This window comes from Vulpes vulpes, chromosome 3, assembly GCF_048418805.1.
Source record: "Vulpes vulpes isolate BD-2025 chromosome 3, VulVul3, whole genome shotgun sequence".
Taxonomy (NCBI): domain Eukaryota; kingdom Metazoa; phylum Chordata; class Mammalia; order Carnivora; family Canidae; genus Vulpes; species Vulpes vulpes.
In genome coordinates, this window is record NC_132782.1 from 69,778,777 (window position 1) to 69,799,136 (window position 20,360).

At 48.4% G+C, this 20,360-nt stretch overlaps 3 protein-coding genes across 8 annotated transcripts in view; 1 reads left to right on the plus strand and 2 right to left on the minus strand.

The window, feature by feature from the left end:
- The window catches only part of ATPSCKMT (ATP synthase c subunit lysine N-methyltransferase), a 66,554-nt gene extending 66,430 nt beyond the window's left edge, over positions 1-124 (minus strand). The window contains exon 1 of one of the 2 annotated variants that reach the window (XM_072752701.1): positions 39-124. In XM_072752701.1, the coding sequence (XP_072608802.1) occupies positions 39-54 (16 nt within the window). In that variant the 5' untranslated portion in view covers positions 55-124. The remainder of the gene's footprint in view (positions 1-38) is intronic. The other variant, XM_026017683.2, reaches the window with a different exon arrangement.
- CCT5 (chaperonin containing TCP1 subunit 5) lies at positions 82-13,551 on the plus strand. Its single transcript, XM_026017682.2, has 12 exons — positions 82-178; positions 272-621; positions 3,103-3,163; positions 3,650-3,814; positions 5,316-5,514; positions 7,156-7,348; positions 7,428-7,577; positions 9,915-10,034; positions 10,705-10,890; positions 11,471-11,608; positions 12,084-12,264; positions 13,274-13,551. Exons 2-12 carry the CDS (start codon positions 517-519, stop codon positions 13,399-13,401), a joined length of 1,626 nt encoding a protein of 541 aa, XP_025873467.1. The 5' UTR covers positions 82-178; positions 272-516; the 3' UTR covers positions 13,402-13,551.
- A 4,248-nt stretch (positions 13,552-17,799) lies between these two features.
- CMBL (carboxymethylenebutenolidase homolog) overlaps positions 17,800-20,360 on the minus strand; it is a 46,407-nt gene continuing 43,846 nt past the window's right edge. For 3 of the 5 annotated variants that reach the window (XM_072752698.1, XM_026017667.2, XM_026017666.2), the window contains 2 exons: positions 19,441-19,532; positions 17,800-18,418 (listed from right to left, as the gene is read on the minus strand). In XM_072752698.1, the coding sequence (XP_072608799.1) occupies positions 18,239-18,418; positions 19,441-19,532 (272 nt within the window). In that variant the 3' untranslated portion in view covers positions 17,800-18,238. Of the gene's footprint in view, positions 18,419-18,936; positions 19,135-19,440; positions 19,533-20,360 lie in introns of those variants that run through there. The other 2 variants (XM_072752700.1, XM_072752699.1) reach the window with 2 other exon arrangements.

Genomic DNA, 20,360 nt, shown 5'->3' on the forward strand with positions numbered 1-20,360 from the left:
GCCGCCCGCCGCCCGCCGCCCGCCGCCCGCCGCCTCACCGCCTCCTCTCGCCATCGCGAGATTTCCTGCGTCTAGCGTCCCGAGGGGGCAGTGCGCGGGAGGAGGAAGGGCGGAAATCCGGAAGCGGGTTCTACCATCTGCTCGGAGCCGGGGTGAGACGGAGGGAGAAAGTAACGCAGTAAGTAAACGAGTTCCTCGTTGGGACGCACTACCTAGAAACCGTCAACTGAACAGCTCTGGCCAATGAGTTCCATGTACTCTCGACTTGTAGGTTTGAAGTTCCCGCCCGTGTCTTCGAAGTCCCCCCCCCACAGCTTCCGGAATGATAGAAGTTTCCTAAGGCCTCTGATTCCAGAAGGTACTGTCCAGCGTCAGACTAGTCTCGAGTGAAAAATAAGTCTCACGCGGGTGGACTGCGCCTGCGCGCGCTGTTGCGCCCTCCCGCGAGCGGAAGGCGTGTGCTCGGTTCCGGAGCGGTCTCCGCCGGTTGGGGGAAGTGAGCGCTGCTGCTGCACCATGGCGTCGGTCGGGACCCTCGCCTTCGATGAATATGGGCGTCCTTTCCTCATCATCAAGGATCAGGATCGCAAGTCTCGTCTTATGGGGCTCGAGGCCCTCAAGGTAACGGGCCGGCCGCTGGCGGAGGCTCGGGGGAGGCGGCCGGGGTCCGCGCCTGCGCGCGGCTGGGAGCGGCTCCGCCATGTGCTCCCGGGAGGGCCGGGGCCCTGCGCTCCGCTCTCCGCGCTCGGGCGAGGCCGGCGTACGAGCCCGCAGTCCCCGTGTGGGGGCCGGGAGGAGCCGCTCGCGCCCTCCTGCGTTGGGGGCGCAGTTGGGTGTTTGGGCGGTGCGCCCGCCCCCTAGCGCTTGTGCAGCCCCTGCTCGTCGGCCCCGGGCTCGCGGGGCACCTGGCCAGGGACGAGCACGGCCCCAGAGAACCAGGCTCCGTGTCCCTGTCGCTCCCTAGAGGCTGTTCGTCTCCCAGCGCCTTTCTGCACGGCCTGATGCTGGACGTGGTGTCGTTGAAAGCGCTAAACGTGTGCCCTTAGACAAGGAAGCCCCCGCAGAGGGAAGGCGGACACGCAGGACCGTGACGCGGGGCCCGCCAGGCGGCGTGCGGCTGCAGCCCCGTCGGGTGGGGCCAACGGTGGGGGGGGCTTTGGGCCCGGCGTGGGGTCCCGCTTCGAGAGTGCCGCGGGCGGCCTGTGGGCGCGGGGCCGGCAAAGGCAGGCGCGTTGTCGGGGGAGCGCGCAGCCTGCTTCGAGTCCTGCCGCCGCCCGCGGGTGGAAGTCGTGGGACGCCTGGCGGTCGGGGTGTTGGCCGCGGGAGGGGGTGTCGGGCACCGCTGTGCGAGCAGGCGGGCCCGGTGGGCCGCAGGGGGCCGGGCGCAGTCCGCTGAGGTCATCTGAACGCGCTAACCGAAGAGGACGGGCCCTCCCTAGGGCTTGTGTCTTAGGCGAGCGAAGACCCCGTGCAGCCCCCTCGCTGTCGGCCTTAGGGCCTGCCGCACCGCGTCTCTGAAGCTCCTTTCTCGGTGGGGGCGGTACACGCACCCGTCGGGCTGAGGCGGAGGGTCACGGCGGCGACCTCGGGAGGGGCGGTCAGCGGGAGGACCGCGCGCGTGGCACCGTGGTGCGCAGGGCTGCCTCTGCGCCAGCTGTACCGTTCGTTACCCACGGACGTGTGCTGTACTCCTGTCACCCTCGTGCTGAGATGGGTGTTCTCTTACGTAGTTGGAAACCTGGCCCTGAGGTTAAGAATCTGCTTCAGGGTTCATCGTTCATGGAGACCGGGGCCGTGATTCCAGCCCGCCTCTGGCGGACTCCAGAGCAGTGGTCTGGAGCCAGAGTTCTCAGCCTTGGCAGTGTTGCTATTTGGGGGCCCAATCGTTGTGCGGGTCGGTGCGCAGTATCCGGGCCTCTACCCACTGCATCCGTGCTAAGAGCAGCCCGGCCCCATTTGTTAGAACCAAAGACAGGTGTGCACACTGCCGGCTACCTCCTGAGGGACAAAATCGTCCATGGTTAAGAACTGATGATCTGTGGCGATTATCCTTTAAGAAGTCCATTACGCAGACAAACCCATCAATGTGTAATTTAATGGTTACCACCATTTTCACGGATCCAGGAAGTTTGCGTCTTTCCTTACCTGCCAGATGGAGTGCTGAGGAGGGCTTCACAGAACATGTGTGTTTGAACTGCTTTGAAAATTGGTCAGGGTTTTGATGAGTGGAGAGCCTCCTGTGGACCTTACTACAGGGATGGGAGACCATACTTGGGGAACAAGCGTGGCCCATCAGCAGTGGGAAGGAACTAGCTCTCAGATTGTGGAGGGCATTGAAGAAGACGCCTAAGCCTTCAGACTTCAGTGTTGAGGCACTAGGGAGTCCCTGAAGCTTTGCGGACTGGCAGGTAACACGTTTGAGGAAGATGGATGAGGTAGCTGGATGTCAAGTGAATCTAAACAGTAGGAAGTGAGATCAGAGACCCTGGATCTCTGTAGGGCGCTGTGGGTCCAGGTCAGGTTGGCGACAGCAAGACTAGGAGCAAAGGAAACATGTGGAGGGATGAGCCTGATTCTATGTGCAAACAGGAGAGGATGCTTGCAAGGGTCTGTTACTGTACTGATACCCTTCGCACGTGACAAGCAAGGATGACTTTCACATACAGGTCATGTATTGGCTGGACTGGGTCAGAGAGGGGTACATCTCTGCAGTGCACTTTAGCCGGATAGTTCAGGTTGCTATATGCGCACATCAGACTCATCACATAAAGTTAGCATTGCAGAGTGGTCTTGCAAGGCTGTCCGCTTAGACTGCCTGTGCTCTCAGCTGTAAAATGGGAGCAGGTAAGAGAACCTGCCTCTTAGAAGTGCTAAGTTAAAGTACTAGGTTCTGGTTCTTTTACGTAAGAATGGTCTAGTAAAGATGTAGTTGTGAAGTTTACCACACTTCTTTAGACTAGTGTGTTGCCTGTTGCCTCTTAGATGTAGAAGCTTCTAGAGAAGGCAAAGTATATGATTAAATTTTATAACAATCAGATGCTTTTAATTATTAAAATTCCATGTAAGTTGAACATTTGTTTTTTTGTTTGTTTCATTTTTTAGTCTCATATCATGGCAGCAAAAGCTGTAGCAAATACAATGAGAACATCACTTGGACCAAATGGTAAGAGGCTAACATTGTGTGTTTTGATGAGTGTTAATCAATTATAGATGGTAGATACAACCCTTTTTTTTTTTAAGGTTGGAATGTGGAGCAGGAGGCATACTAGGCCCCCAACACTAACAAACTTGTATGATGTATTCCAAGCTTTCAACATGCTTATGATCGTAAGTGCAGATAGTTTTAGGTCAGGGTTTTTTCCTCCCTCTTCACATCATTTCATGAGCATTTTACAAACCATAGTTGCCCTTTTTTATGATTAATTCTACACTTAGTGATGCTCCTTTTGTTCCCCCATTTCTCTGGCTTTCACCCTTCAGATTGCTTCTGGCAACTAGAAGAGTGCACGTGGGTACTCTTCTGTATGAGTTCTGTAAATAAGAAGTAGCTCGAGAGGTCTTTTTTTTTTTTTTTTTTTTTTAGTTCTTGGTATAGATTTTATTTTTGTTCTTTTGCTTAATGCCGTGGTAAACGTTGCCATCTTTTTAGGACTTGATAAAATGATGGTGGACAAGGATGGCGATGTGACAGTAACGAATGACGGTGCCACCATTCTAAGCATGATGGACGTCGATCACCAGATTGCCAAGCTGATGGTTGAACTGTCCAAATCACAGGATGATGAAATTGGAGATGGGACCACAGGGGTGGTTGGTAAGAAAGCAAAATAGGCTGATACCTTGTTTCAGAGGTGTTAGTTAAAAATCACACACACACCAGGAATGTTGACTCTGCCAAGAATGTTTACTCTGAGTCTGGTCATAGGGATCCCTGGGTAGCTCAGCGGTTTAGTGTCTGCCTTCGGCCCAGGGCATAATCCTGGAATCCCGGGATCAAGTCCCACATTAGGCCCCCTGCGTGGAGCCTGCTTCTCCCTCTGCCTGTGTCTCTGCCTCTCTCTCTCTCTGTGTCTCTCTCTCTCCACCCCCCCCACCCCCCACCCCCGTCTCTCATGAATAAATAAAATCTTTTAAAAAAAAATCCAGTCATGAGGAGACCAGTCATGCAAATCCAAGCTGAATGCTCAATACAAGGCCAAAAAGTCCTTCTGGAAGAACAAGAAGGATTTGAGGGAGAGTTCAACAACTATTCTAAATCAATCAAACGACTAAATCTAAATCAAGGAAGCGAAAGAAAAATGGCACCCAGCTATAATGCATGACACTTGATTTAATGTGGGTGTTTTTTGTTTTTTCTAACTGTAAGGGATGTTTGGGATACATGGGAGGATATTTGGATTATCCATTACAGAGTAGTGCCCTGTTAAGTTTCCTGAGCATGACAGTTATATTATAATGCTGTGGGAGAACGCCGTTGTATTTAGGAGCCATATGCCAAGGTACTTAGGGGTGATGTATCAGGATTTCTGCAACTGATTCTCATGTAGTTGAATAGAATACATGTGTGCATTTGTAGAGAAAACCAATGTGGCAAAATGGTGTTAGTAAATAAACTCTTCATTTTACTATTGCATTTTTTCTGAAGGTCGGAAATATTTAAGTTGAAGGTAGAAGGCTTTAATGTTTTAATCTTTTCTGCAGATGAGATTTGAATTCTTTTTTATTCAACAATTACTGGGTACCAAGCACTGTTGTGGATGTGCTTGGAGTATAGCAGTATTAAAGCAAACAGTAGTGTTCCTCTTTATGGGTCTAAAACTTCAGAGGAAGGAAGATGGTGGGGAAGATAAATCATAAATACATTCTTGAATCCTTTTACCACCAACATAAATTTGAATAGAAATCCCTGGCCTGGGAGGAGCACTTGACTGGCTCACTTCATAGAGCATGTGACTCTTGACCTTGAGGTTGTAAATTCGAGGCCCATGTCAGATGTAGATTCCTTAACAAAAAAAGAAAACTCTTGACTTGGGAGACACATGAAGTTTTTGCCCTTAGAAAAATGTTTTTAGGTTATATTCCTCGGTTACATTCTGTCCATCACTGAGAGCTAAACACCCATTTATAAGGGGTGAGGTATTTGATCTTTGCTAAAAGCAGAACTAGAGGCTCTCTTTTAAGAAATCACTCAGCCTCCAAGATACTTTTACCTTTGTTCCAGAACCTTCATCTTTCTAGGGTAGCCTCTAATTTGTATTGATCACATAAGCTTTAGCATTCTCCTGATATCTGCTCCTGCACTCTCCTGTCTGCAGTTCTGGCTGGTGCCCTACTGGAGGAAGCCGAGCAGCTGCTAGACCGAGGCATTCACCCGATCAGGATCGCCGACGGCTACGAACAGGCCGCCCGCATCGCTATTGAGCACCTGGACAAGATCAGCGATAGTGTCCTTGTTGACATAAAGGACACTGAGCCCCTGATTCAGACTGCAAAGACCACACTGGGCTCCAAAGTGTACGTGGACAGTAGAGTGCCACTGTTAGCACTTGTAGAGAGGAAGCAGAACGTGTGCCTGTTACTAACGGCATCCTTTCAGAGGACCGCTGGGAGCCTCCTACTGGCTCCGTGCACTGCTTTTTGGTTTGCTTTGTTTTTAATACAGGTCTAGCTACATGTGTCTGTTTTAGTTGGAAACTGAAGTTCTAGGTTTGGGTATTATATCCTCACCACAGTATATGTAAGAGATACAGTTCTTTCATTTAACAGGTTAGGTGGTGTTAGAAATCAAGCAGAAAATGGTCCTACTTGAGGAATGTTAACTTTCAACACACTTCTTACCGTTTCTTTGCTGGAAAGCCATTTGGGGTTAGGGGTTCCACTTTCCACTTACTGAACAAGCAAGTTACTGGTCCAGAATTTTAATTTAGTAAGAAGGGACAGTCCTCAAATTGACTTACATTGGGTGTTTTCAGCATTTGCATAATGCCTGCTATTTATCAAGCCTGCTGCCTGTCTTGAGAGCACAAAGACACAGTTCCTGTCCCCTGGAGACTCAAAGCAGCCTGCGCCAAGAGACACACTTATTTGAACAATAATAGAGATTTACTGGTTCTTGCTGTGATGTAGCATAAAAATCAAGCCTGATGTGCTTTATTACACTGATTATTTTGAATCAAGATCAGTATGAGAAATGTCTTAATTTTTAATTTGTATGTGTGGTAGTTTTAGCAAAAAGAAAGACATAGTCTTGACTCAGATGTCAAGAGGAATGCAACAAAAATTGTTGCTCCCTTTTCCCCAAGGAGAGACCTCTACCGCAGTGCTGTGCTCGAATGTGCTGGGTGCCTCCTGTTGTACAGGTGCTGAGATTAGCTGTCTAGAGGAATGGCCTCTCACAAGTAGAGTGCTGTTCTCCTGGAAGGAAAGTGTTACCCTTGGGTGAAATGACAACAACAAATCTCATGTTGTTAGAGCTTTATAAATTGACCTTGCTTTCTTTGCAGGTCTTTATAAAATCCAAGGACGCATAGGTCTTTACTACAAAAAATGTTTGGAACAATTAATACATGGCCAGATATATTCAGCATAAAACAAAATACCATAAATCCCTTAGTTAGGATTTAATAACACTTTTAGAGTGTCCTGGTTATCTTTTCTCTAAACTGACTCGGGATTTCAGGCATTGTGTTTGAAGCATATGTTTCAGGCATTAACTTGTTTGAAGTACTAAATTTCCCTGCAGTTTTTCCAGAACCAAAGTAATTTTATTGAGCAATCTGTTCAAATGTTTCTAAGGTTTCAAAAAAAGATAATGCCACCGCTCCCTCCTCCCCAATCTGTAACTGATGTTGATGGAAGTTCTTGAAAAGGTGCAGCCCTGTCAAGGCTTCTTGCTTCTAAGTGCTCTACCTCATTTAAACAAGATGTCATTTTTTTTTTCTCCATCCCCAGTACAGTTCTCTTTGGGGTCCATGGATCCCAGATTAAGAAGTCCTGCCCCAGACTGCTGAAAGTGCAAGTTCTGGTGGCATTGCTCTCTGCACACTGAGCATCCTTAGCTTTATGAAGTATCTGAGTTACCACGTCCTATTACACGTCCTGCTTTGGTTACAGCAGTCGTCAAGGAATGTGAAAGGTTTGTTCTGTTTTCACCAGGGTTAACAGCTGTCACCGGCAGATGGCTGAGATCGCCGTGAATGCAGTCCTCACCGTAGCCGACATGCAGCGTAGAGACGTTGACTTTGAGCTAATCAAAGTGGAAGGCAAAGTGGGCGGGAGGCTGGAAGACACTAAACTCATTAAGGGTGTGATCGTGGACAAGGATTTCAGTCATCCACAGATGCCAAAAGTAAGTCTGTGCCTTTCAACCTCAAACTGTTTTTTCATTCTTAAATTCTCCAACTTAAGGGTTTTCTTTCTCCCCACAGCAAGTAGAAAATGCTAAGATTGCAATCCTCACGTGTCCATTTGAACCACCAAAACCAAAGACCAAGCATAAGCTGGATGTGACCTCAGTAGAAGATTATAAAGCTCTTCAGAAATACGAAAAAGAGAAGTTTGAAGAAATGATTCAACAAGTAAGACTTACTGTAGCTCTTAGTAAAATTTAGGCTCTCAAGGGATACAGTTAGCTGTAGATCTGTGGATGATAAATAACACATGGTGCTACCTAAATTGTCTCAGTACTTCGTTATGTGACTACAGAAAACGTGTTATCAGTATGAGCTGCCTTATTTCACTTTTGAGTTATAAAAGTAATAAATGTTGACAGAAGAAATCAAAGGGCACAGAAAGGCTTAAGGAGGAAAGAAATCTGATTTTGTCTTAAAATGGTAATGCGTACAGTGCCTAAAAGAGTGGACTGGTTACTTTATGCTGTGCTTTTGATTTTACAACACTTGTTTTCCTGGACCCCTCTAAGCTAGTATGCCCAGGGTTTGGACTGACTTCAACATAGCTTTAGTGCTAGCACGTGTTCCAGACATCTAAATACAACCTGTAGGGAAAAGAGTTACTGAGTAACAAGAATTTATTTTTTCTGAATAACAAGAATTAAACTAAAATGCAATTATAGTGATTCTAGTTCATTGCTCTTACAAGTCAAAGTATTATAAACACCTGTCCCAAAAAAATAAATAAATAAACACCTGTCCCTTCTTCTCTGGCTGTTAATATTTTGCGCATGCATACCCTGACAGTGGCTCCTCTTTGGAACTCTGCCCTTGGGAATTTACAGCATCAGCACTCCATGAACATGGGTATCAATTAAAACATAACTTACCTTAAAACATAACAGACTAGAAACTATCTTGATGTCTGTCTTCGCAGGAGTAGTTGTATTCATTTACTCCTACACGATCTGTATCTACTTACCATATATCAGGCACTGTCATAAGTACCTGAGACACAGCAGGGAATAAAGCAGAGCTCTTGATCTTGAGGCACAGAATAAGGAGAAAGTGGGTGGGGCTCTAGTCAGGACAGTGGTTAAAGAAAGCCTCTCTAGTAAAGTCTTTTTAAAAAGGAAAAGAAGGCCTCTCTAAGGCAGTGACATGTGGCCAGAGACTTAAGTGAGAGAGCTGTGTATCTGTGAAGAGCATTCCAGGTTGAGGTAAGGTGGCCATGGGCAGTATATGCAAAGGTCCTGAAGCAACACATGGTTGGCATGTGCAGGGAATAGCAAGAATGAGAGCCTGGAGTGTGCTGGCAGGAGTTTGTAAATACAAACCCATTATCTGGGCTACAAGGCTGCCGTGGAAATGCCAGCCGAGGTGTGCTGGGCCAGAAGATGGCAGGAACTAACAGGCCAAAGGAGTTGGATGGATCGTGTTGGTGGATGTACCAGGTCCTGGGAACAATGGGACTAGATGCTAACATTCTAAATGAGAATGGCCCCCCCAAAAAAAAGAATGTTGAAGAATGTTGCCCAAAGAGGAATGTTGACAGTAGCTGTGAGGACTGAGAAGGACCCCTCTTATTTTGAGCACGTGGGAGGGAAAAACTAACCATTTGAGGAGAGAGAACTGAGGCAAGTTGGTTTCAGGGGACATGCTGTTCACAGCAGGAATGTGCCAGAAGCAGTGTCAGAATGAGTGGGCTGCTCACAGACTGAGTTCAGAGAGCCAGTATGGAAGACTGAAGAGGCCTGGGTGCAGACAGTGGAGTAATGGACGTGGGGTGTGACCCGGCTACCACAGGCGACCGCCGAGGGCAAGATGCACAGACAGTTTGGGTCATGGTTGCCTTCCTGGGACAGGTAGCTGAGCCATTTGCAGGGGTGAGCAGCAGGATCAGCTCTGGGGGCCTCGCCTGTTAATCCACAGAGGATAGCTCACTCAGGAGAGTAAACCACGTTGAGAGACGTGTATCAAAGATGCTGCTTCTGTTAAACACATGAATGAAATTGTCTCAAGGGTATTTGTGGTGAGACCCAGCTGTCACCCTGGGACCCGGTGTGTGCTAAGCCTTGTTGACACGTCTTTGTTTTTATTTCACTGTAACCACAGGGTTCAGTGTGAATTACTGACTCTTATAACTTAGTTTACAAACTGAGGTGTTCTAGGGGCACCTGGGGGGCTCAGTTGAGTATCCATCTTGATTTGGGTTCAGGTCTTGATGTCGGGGTCGTGTCGGGCTCTGCACTTGGCTCTGAGTCCACTTGAGGTCTCTCTCCTCCCCTCCTGTGCTTGTGCCTGCATGCTCTTTCTGTCTCTCAAATAATTCTTTAAAAAAAATGTTCAGGTGATTCCCATTGGTACCTGTTCATTATTTGGAATTTGGGCCTGACAGAAAGTAGACCCTTGGATGTTTCCTCTTTTCTGTTTTAACGCGCCCCCTTAAACACCCCACTGTGCATCCCATGTTCCGAGCACAGGGGACACTTTTATTAACATGATTGGCGTTTTTTTCCCCAGATTAAAGAAACGGGGGCTAACCTAGCTATTTGCCAATGGGGCTTCGACGATGAAGCAAATCATTTACTTCTTCAGAATAACCTGCCTGCAGTTCGCTGGGTAGGAGGACCTGAAATAGAGGTAGGAAGCTCCATGCGAAGAGTGCTCTGAACGCAGGCGCTGAGCCTACGATGCCTGTGCATATGGGGGGCGGGAGGGTTGCTGTGATAGCACTCACCTTCAGTAACCTCGTTGTGCCCAGGCTCCATAGACTAGAGGAAGAGGAGTGGGGAGACAGAAAAGTGCTGAAATCTTTATTTGTAAAAATTTATTTTTTTCTAACAAAAGTGCAGTGTATTTCGGGTGTTCCAGGGTACTTAGAAGTGCTTTCCATGTGTCATCCCACTTGGCTCTCTGAGGCAGGAAGACCTGTCTTGCTCACTTCTGTGTCAGCCACATGCTGGCAGTTGTCCCAGGTGTGGTCATGTCCAGACATACACGGCCCCTGGTCCTCACTGCCACCAAGGTTTGGTGAGAGGCCGCTGCACACAGCTCAGTCCAGTCGGTAGAGGCAGTTAAGAGCCATGGGGAGTGTTGCAGGGTAATGGGGCCAGACCTGACACCACCTCTCCAGAAGCATGCTGATTGGACGTGGCTTTGGGGTTGACCTTGCCATTTGGGGCTGGTGTGGGTTAGCACTTGCATGCAGCAGGTGGTCCTAGGTGGAGCTTAGCTCATCTGCGGTCTAAAGTAGAAAGATTGGGGTTCACCAGTGTCCTTTTACCTTTTCCACCTGACCCACCCCACCTAGCTGATCGCCATCGCGACAGGAGGGCGGATTGTCCCACGGTTCTCAGAACTCACTTCTGAGAAGCTGGGCTTTGCTGGGCTCGTAAAAGAGATCTCCTTTGGGACAACTAAGGACAAAATGCTGGTCATTGAGCAATGTAAGAACTCCAGGGCTGTGACCGTTTTCATCAGAGGAGGAAATAAGATGGTGAGAATCTGCTTCTTTGTCCAGTATTTGTTCTGCTCTTGGTATCTGATTTGCTTTGCCCATAACATATTTAACTGAGATATACTTGCTGGGTGTGTTTGGGGGTTTTGGGTTTTTTTTTTCTTTCCCCCAAACTGTTGTAAAATTACCAAAGACCACAACCTAATATTAATTCTGCAAGGCACCCTGGCCTCTGAGTCGCTTTGGTGAAAGTTAGGGCCTAAGGACATAACCGCTGCTAACCTCTCCCTTGTTGGAGAATGGATACTTAGTGCATCCTGCTCTGTTACACTCGTGAGGTTCTTGGTCAGCTTCGGGTTTGTTGGCCCCTTCCCTTGGTTGTGTGTCACACCCAGAATGAGTCCCTGGCTGCCTCTGCCTGGTTTTAACTACATTACAGAGAAAAGGGGGGTGGTAAAGATAGAAACCACCTGGTAATGAATGTTCTGGCCTGTATCTCCATTTGTTCTTAACCAACACAGTTTTAATTGGGGTGGGGGGTGGGGGTGGGTAGGAGTATTTGACTCTAAAACAAACAGATTGTGATAACAGTGATTTAGGCAAAGCTGTCTTCCCTTAGATCATCGAGGAAGCAAAGCGATCCCTTCACGATGCCCTGTGTGTCATCCGGAACCTCATCCGTGATAACCGTGTGGTGTATGGCGGAGGCGCTGCTGAGATAGCTTGTGCCTTGGCAGTTAGCCAAGAGGCGGACAAGGTAAGGCCTGTGGGGGCTCATGACAGACTAAGGCATTTCTGGACCAGGGTGGGTGAGGCAGTGGTGCTGAGAGCAAAGGTGGGGGAACCTGGATTCACGTAAACAAGGCACCATAGCTGTGGGTGACCAGTGCCTGGTCTGTGGGTCTCACCCACATACTCAGGCACAAGTTACCAAATACTGGCATTCTCGGCCATTCCAGCCTTGACAGTAACTCTGCAGTGTTGTTATGTTGTTTGAAGTTTAAAGTTAATTGAATATGATAACAAAATAGCTGATTTGAGACTTCTCTCCCATGTATACCTTTTCCTCACTGTGTGGAGACATTTAAATATTCTGATAGATTAAAAATTAACCTATTCTTAGAATTCTTCATGAGTTAGGTTTTCGAAGGATGTGATTTAATTACATTTCCAAGTACGCTGGCTAATTGTTTTTTGCACAGCACGCTAACCATAACCCTATACCCTTCTAGTGCCCAACCTTGGAGCAGTATGCCATGCGGGCTTTTGCTGATGCCCTGGAGGTCATCCCCATGGCCCTTTCCGAAAACAGTGGCATGAATCCCATCCAGACTATGACCGAGGTCCGAGCCAGACAAGTGAAGGAGATGAACCCTGCTCTTGGGATTGACTGTTTGCACAAGGGTACAAATGGTGAGGCGCTGTCACAACTTGGAGGGCTCTGTTTGGTTCACATTGAGTGATTTTGTACTGGCTATACTGTGTGTAGTGCATTGTGGGAGCATCTCCTGTCTTTTTAAATACTTATGCGCTTAAGATATTCAGAATATTAGAATGTTTTATTACCTTAGGAGTTGGCTAGTCTGCTAGTCCTGGCAACATAGCCCCATTTTAATGACTAAACTACAATGTGCTGTTTCATACCAAAGATGGCTTCCGTTTTAATCTTTGGTTTTTAGAAAATCATTCCTATCTTTTTTTACACAGATGTCTGTCAGGTAGGTTCTGGGCATCATGGGAAGCAGCTCTGAAATGGACTTCTCCCACTCAGCTGCTTCTGGGGTCATGTCCCACTCCGAATCACGGAGTGTTCTCCTCTGTGCTGCGCTGCAGCCACTCATGTAGTTTAAAGGCTGGCCTAGCTGGGGCTTGTTGGACGGTGGTGTGGGTGATCGCTGTACTCGGGTGTGCCCAGAGTTTTCACACTTCTCCCCGACCACGGGATCAGGATTTGTGCTTTCGCTTAGAATGGCAGCTGTGCTCTGGGCTTTAGTTCATGGCCAGGGATTTTAATAACAGTAGCAACTCTTCATCAGACAAATGTTAATTTTTTTTTTTACTTGAATGCCTGGTTCTACTGAACTTTATAATTTTTAGGCCTTTGGAATTATTTGCATTTCAGGTATAGTCCGGTTTTTTCACTTATTTTGGCCTTACTAAATGATGTTATTAGTGACTACTTTTTGTGGGTGAGAGGTCTCTGAAGGCCATTAGCTAGTCGCCCAGCACTTGAGCTTGTCATTGAAGAGAGGACCCTGCCTCCCACAGCTTTCTGGCCCCTGGGTTCAGTCCTGTTCCTCTGAAATTGTAGCTGGGACTGAGGGATTCTTGTAGATTGGTATTTTTAAGTTTTGGCATGATTGTATAAATGAGAGCAAAATTATGAATAAGAAATACATTTAGGATAATCTGTGTTTTCCAGATATGAAGCAGCAACATGTCATAGAAACTCTGATTGGCAAAAAGCAGCAGATCTCTCTTGCAACACAAATGGTTAGAATGATTCTGAAGATTGATGACATCCGGAAGCCTGGGGAATCTGAAGAATAAGGAAAAATGGAGAATAAGATGTAGTAGTAAGACCCACTGCTGTGACTGAATAAAGGGATGTCCTGTGACGCATCTGCAGTTATTTATTACTGTCCTTTTTCAGACACTGTAGATGTGACAGTAAATAAAAACAGCTGTTTGGTAACCATGGCTTTACTTGTTCAGAGATGTTCAGTGGTGGGGGTGCTACCTCAGAAGCTTTTGTATTCATTCCATTAAAGTCATCCCTTTAAACAACTGTTATCTCCTGTTCAAGAAACACCGACTGTACCGATCAAATGCCTTAAGGAGTTTGAGTGGATCTTTTTTTTTTTTTAATATGTGGGTACTTTCAACAGCTTAAACATTTGAGTTCCTAAGATTTATTGGATGACTATGGGCTTGATCCTATAACATACTCAAATGCTGCACCTCTGAATAGATGGTTCCTTTGATCATAGAGACACGTCTGAGAAAAGTGTGGGAAGCCACAGGAGGTTGCAGGGTGTCCTCAGTGCTCCTAGGGTACAGTCGCATGGGGAGCGTGGACCAGGAGGGCTGAGGCCAGCGTGCATCCTGGCTTCACAGATTCCCCCAGGCCCTCCCCAGACAGCCATCAGTGGATGTTGGAATGGGTTGAGTGGAAGGAAAGGTTTCATCACTGCGTGGGTAGACCTGTTTCCTTCCTCAGGTGACGGGCTAACGTGACGCAGCCCTTAGCACAGAGCAGGCCTTGTTTTGAGCCTGAGCTGGACCCTAATGCTCTTACCACCCTGGAAGGAGACGTTCTCTCACAGCTTCCAGGAGAGCCTGTTGTCTGCTCTCACCTCCTGGCCACTGAGCAGCAGAGTTGGGTCAGACCCAGGTGGTCTGGCTCCCGGGTCTGCTCATTCCCTACACTGTTGTGCCCTATGCATGGTTCTCTAGATTCATTTTTCTGGAGAATCATGATAGTTTGAGTGCCTTCAGGGGAGAGAATTTGCTGACAGGACTAGTCCAATGATTATAATTAGGTGAATTATTGCTGTCCACGACAACCTCTGACCATTCAGAGTTTGGTTCTGTGAACCTGGATGGTAATGAGTCCTGCCAGGGTCCTCATTGCTTCTCTGTGAACGCACTGGTGGTTTGGTGAAGTGAGGCTCCTGCGGCTTAACTATGCTGTAGAATGTTGTGGAATAGCCAGTCCAGTTTTGAAAGCTTAAAACTTCCTGAATGCTGGGCTGCCTGGGTGGCTCAGTCAGTAAACGTGTGCCTTCGGCTCAGGTCATGATCCAAGGGTCTTGAGTTCGAGTCCTTTGCCAGATGCCCTGCTCAGCGGGGACTCTGCTTCTGCCTCTGCCCCTCCCCACCTGTGTGTTCACATGCTCTATCAAAGGAACAGATGAAAAAACAAACCTGCACATAGAACCTGGTCTGTTCCATTTTCAAATGTATCCTGCACTATTATCACCTGTACTGCTAGGCTTGGCACGGCGTCCAGGTGCGTCGGTTCTAGATCTGGGGTCCAGTCCTACAGACCCTGCTTACAAGGGCTTACTCCAGCCTGCAGACAGCACAGCGGCTTGCTGTGGACCGGTCCTGCCTGAAGGGGTTCAGGACTGCGTGAGAAAAGCCACGAAACCACCCGTCTCCCAACATGGGCCTCGCGTGTTCCCAGCGGCATTGGGGGTTGAGAGAAACCACGTGGCCCATGAACAGGAAAACTAGAGATGTTTCACAGACTTCTGATTTTGCTTCAGGTAAGGACCTCTCCAAGGCAGCGTGAGCTTTTTTACTCTGGTTACAATTCTCTTGTCAAGTTCTATATACATGGTGCCAAGAACCTTTACATCAGCACTGTAATGAACATGAGGACACTGGGTAAAAGAAACCAGTCTTATGTCAGATGGAGAAGCTCTGGAGTCCTCAGTAGCCCAGATTGGGACCCATGACACCAGGAGTGCGGGGTGGGACACGTGTGTTTTGCCTTCAGCTGTTAACTTTCCACCTGACACCAGCATTTCTCCTGATGGCCACACAAGTCCCAGAGAGCTTCCTCACAAAGTGCAGGATCAGTCCCTGTGCTTCAACCGACCACCATCTGTGTGGCAACGGCTGAAGGCACGTGTCCCCGAGGCCAGACTCTCACGCAGGACAGCGGAGAGCACTTGCCTGCTAGTTCTCAACTCCTATGCTTGCTGGGTTTATTCCATGTTCCGAAACAGCCTGGCCTTTAGTTATACGCAACCACTGCAGCTGCCTCTGGAGGGGCCGAGAAGCTAGTGTGCTGTGGCAATGGGTTCTGTATCCTCTGTCCTTCTCTGTTCCCGGTGACCCAGCTCCACTAAAGGACTGGGAGTTGGGCCAGGGCAGGGTGCAGCGTGGTAGTAACGAGCTCACCGTGGGCATGGAGAGGTGCTGCTCCACCCTAGGTGCTGCTTGGAGGCGGCCTGCGCGATAGCGGACACACCTAAAGCACCGCAAGAGAGTGAAGCGGGGGCCCCCACATGGAGCGTCTCCAAGGTCCACCAGCGCAGGAGGAGGTGACCACAGAGTGAAGGTGTGTGAAGCACTTGGTGCTAAGCGCTGTTGTACGTGTTTTACACAGATCCTGGCAGCAGTTTCACGTGCGGCCCCAGACTCAGGTCCTGAACCGCCTCAGGTGGCCATGAGGTCCCCAGCACTTTTATACGAACGAAGAGCTTATTTGCCTTTCCCAGCGTTGCCCGCGCTCATTCAGCAGCACCCAAGGAGCAGCAGCCGCTCTGCCAGAAGGAGGGCGTCGGCCAAGCAGCGCAAACACAATTCTAGCTCCTGGCCTGGGGCAACAGCTTTCTGACGTTCTGTGACAGAGTGGAAAGCACATCGGTGTGGAAAGCACATCGGTGTGGTCGTGCCAGCCGAACTAACCCTTCTCACAAACACCGTTGGTCCTTGAGAGGATGACCTTTGACCTGGTTACACTTGGATAGATGACATCTTCCCAAGAATGATGCAGTGAGCCACAAACGTGGGTAACTATCTTAGTTCTAGCTCCTTGAACAAAATTACCACAGATGGTGGCTTGAGCATTGCCTTCTCACAGTTCTGGGGGCCTGGGAGTCCCACATTAAGGGGGGAGTCTTGGGGAAGAGTTCCCGCCCTCGTGAAAATAGAGACGGGAAGAGAGCCCATGCCCTCCCCCTGCCCTGGCTGGTGCTGTGAGGCAGAGCCCAGAGCCCTGCTGGCAGGAGAGGGCGCGGAAGGGCAGGGCCCTGAACCACTCTTGGAGCTAATTAGGAGTGTTGTCGGGGAGACGTCCCCGTTAGTCTCTCAGCCACTGTTCACTGGGGAATCTGCAGCCCAAACACCAGACTTCTGGTGGACCCAAACCAGACTTCTCCCTACAGCCCCGCCTCTCCATCCCGGATAACCCCTGAGCAGGCCTCACATGGCTCTCTGTGCCCTCCCCCTTCCCTCCTTCATCTCTGGCTCCCTGCCCCAGTGAGGCCCACATCACTGCTCCCTGTCTCCAGGGGGGCCTGTCTCATCACCCGTCTGTCCTCACAGGAAACTGAAGACTGTAAGTCCCATGGACACCCTGCAAACCCAGCCACGGAAGAACGGGTGGGTGTGGATCCCTGAAGCTGCAGGGACCCTTCTTGTCCCTGTCTTCAGGGCAGACGTGCCATGGGTCTCCCTCCCGGAGCCCCAGGACTGATTGGAAGTAGTTCCAGGTGGGCCGTGGCACCCACCCTGGGGTAGGAAGCCCCCCCAACCTCCTCGCGGTCCCACCGACAGGGGGGGTGGGCACGGGGCCCAGGCCTGGGCAGCCGGGGAAGCGAGCTGGCCTTTCCAGATCTGCAGACCTGGGGCCAGTGGGAGTGACCGCTGCCAGCCTCGGTTTGCCGTCTGCAGTGAGGATCCTCGGGCTCGCCTGAGCAAGACACCTGCAGGCCTGTCACAGGGTAGTGAGCAGGGCGCGGCTGGAAGGAAGAGCCTTTCCTGCGCAGGCCGGCCCTGCCCCATACGGCCCCCATGGGCCTCGTGTGGCCGAGCATGGCTGTGGCTAGGGCTACTGAGGAGCCGAACTGCTCATGGGATTTAATATGAATTAATTAAAATCTAAAAACTGGGGGCGCCTGGGTGGCTCAGTGGCTGAGTGTCTGCCTTTGGCTCAGGTCATGATCCCGGGGTCCTGGGATCGAGTCCCAGGGGCTCCCCACAGGGAGCCTGCTTCTCCCTCTGCCTGTGTCTCTGCCTCTCTCTGTGTCTCTCATGAATAAATAAATAATAAATTCTAATAAAAAATTAAATGAAAAAATAAACTCTAAAAACTGAATCCCAACCCTGTGCACCACCATCCTTCTGAGTGAATGCATGAGTGATTTCTGATGCAGGCCCCAGCCCTGAGCCCCGCGAATGCCCGTATTTTGGAAAATCACCTCCTAGGAAACAGTCAGTGTAACCCATGGTTCTTTATTAGCTTTTAGAAAAAGCCACACATTCAAAAAGTAAGCTTATGGGCTTGATAGAATTAGGTCAATGAAACCCTATTTTAACCTCAGGATCTCTCATAATGAAATTTATGAACACCACAGATTCTTCTGCATTGAGACAGATAAATGCCCAATTAAGCTGGGCTTTGAATCTGAGTTAATACTTCATGTTCTTCATGGCTTTGGCACGTTAATCATTTTAAAGGATGTACTTAATTAAAAATCATGAAGTCCACACCGGAGCTGTATGTACTGAATGTATGTTTCAGATGGAATAATGAGTTTCAGGATTCCTTGATGTATTTTATATAAAGTGAAAATTAAATCAAATGACCCCAGTATCCCAAAGCAAATTTCTGGATGCAAACTATTTTGAGGAAGTTTATACTTGGCTGCGGCTAAACGTACTTGTGCAACCACTCAATCAAATTCCTTCTTGCTTCATCTATATAGGGCTTGTCTTCTGCTGAACAATCTTCTCTCTTTCGATGCACGAAGCCATGGGTTTGCCCAGAAAATGTTTTAATTTGATATTCCACTTTGCAGTGTTTTTTCAACTTCTGAGTCAACAAAGACACCTGATGTGCAAAAGATATGATGGTATGATTTTAACAATCTAGTCATATTTCCCATCCTCCAAACACTCTCTGAATGCTCATGAAAGAAAGTTAACATCAGTGCCTTAAATTCTGTTGCTATCATGAATTTTTTTTCTTTTAATTTTATAACACAGTCCTTACCTCTGGCAAAGGATAGGATTTTGAACATATAAAAATGACACAACACCAGTTATTTGAAACTGTATAAATATCTTTTGTATAACATTCAACAAAATATTCAAGAATAAACTATTTTAAATTTGTATTAATATAATGTATTAATTATGAATAACAACAATAATTTCTAAACGATTGCTTGCATGCCACAGTTCTGCTTTTTTCTTATCAACATGCTGGGGGTTTAACACGTCCAAGTCTTTTTTTTTTAAAGTTAAGCTGTGATCCCCAACGTGGGCTCAAACTCACGACCCTAAGATCAAGAGTTGCAAGCTCCACCGACTGAGCCAGCCAGGAGCCCCCACACCCACGTCTTTAGCGACACACACTTTATCTTAACTCATGGGTTCCACATGGGATGATGGAGAAGCAGGGCCTGCTTCTATGCCCAGTAACTAGGCCAGACCTGGAGCACTTTGTGGGGGTTATGGCCCTTAAGTCCCCAATAACACCCACCTTTAAAACTTTAATGTTGAAAAATATTTGGAGCAACAAATGAACCCTTTGGAACATTTTCCCTGAAAGGTCAGATCATGTTATTAAATACAGAAATGAGAAGAGGAGGGTCATCTGGGTGGCTCAGTCACTTAAGCGTCAGACTCTTGATTTCAGCTCAAGTCATGATCTCAGCGTCTTGAGATCGAGCCCTGGGTCCGGGTCCAGGTCCGGGTCTGGCTCCACACTCAACAGGGAGTCTGCTGGAGGATTCTTTCTCCATCTTCCTCTGCCCCTCCACCAGCTCAAGTACACGCGCTCCCTCTAAATAAATAGATCTTAGAAAGACAAGGAAAGAAGGAAAGAGAAGAGGAAAGAGGTCAACTTACTTGCTCAAGAGGAATCACAGCATCATTTTCAGCAAAAATGAACAATGTGGGGTTCTTTAAACTGTGCACGTCTTCAGAATCCTTGATGATGCCTGGAAGATGAAGACAGGAACACGGGGTAGGACTTCCATTCGCGGGCCTCAGAAATCTATGTGGGTTTGGTTTGATTTTTCAAAGTAAAATATGTGCTTTGGTGTTTGGCTTATTTCCTTTTTAGCAATTCCACAGATGTGGCGTGGCCTATAAAATTAATCTCAAAGAGAAATTGATCTCATCAGACCTTCCCGCTCTTCCCTTCCCTACGAGTCAGACCATAAATAATGGAATAGGACCTTGCTGTCTGCTTGGCTTGCAAAGAGACAGGAGCAGCCCAAGAAATGCTCCCTGTAGGACCTGCCTTCAACTACCAAGAGGTGAGAAACGTTCACATCGGGACCATCTGCCCTATTCTTCTAGAAGCCTCTCACGGTCCATGAGCCCTGCAGCCTCTGACCTCAGTATGCCCAGTGACTTCATTCCCAAGGCAGGGTGGCTGTTTCATGAGGTATCTGTGCTCAGACAAGACCATGCTTGTGACGTCTTGGGGGTGCCCCCAGGTCCTCACAGGCGGTCTGTAAAAGTTCCCTGGCGTCCTTCATTTCAGAATTTTAGCGAGCATTTGGTCAAAGCCCGTTCTGCCTCGAGGATTCAGACTGCAGTGTGCCCGCTGCTGGAGGAAAACGGGCCAGAGTCTTGCACTCTAATGCCATGTTAAGGTAAGAGCTGCGTTAAAGGGTCATTCTGACGCTCGATAAGGGAGTTTTATTCAACAGAGACCTCTAAACAGGGTTTTGCTGCAGGGGAGAGAGGTCACTCAAGCCTAGTACCCCAAGGACAAGTGGGGATTTAGGGTTGAGGAGCAGGGTCAGGGCAGTGAATGG

Bases quoted from the DNA above. Each gene is read 5' to 3' on its own strand.
- CCT5 (XM_026017682.2), top strand. From the start codon at position 517: ATGGCGTCGGTCGGGACCCTCGCCTTCGATGAATATGGGCGTCCTTTC. The intron at 5,515-7,155 runs GTACGTGGACAG...TGTTTTCACCAG, and splicing joins ACCACACTGGGCTCCAAAGT to GGTTAACAGCTGTCACCGGC. The intron at 10,891-11,470 runs GTGAGAATCTGC...GTCTTCCCTTAG, and splicing joins TCAGAGGAGGAAATAAGATG to ATCATCGAGGAAGCAAAGCG.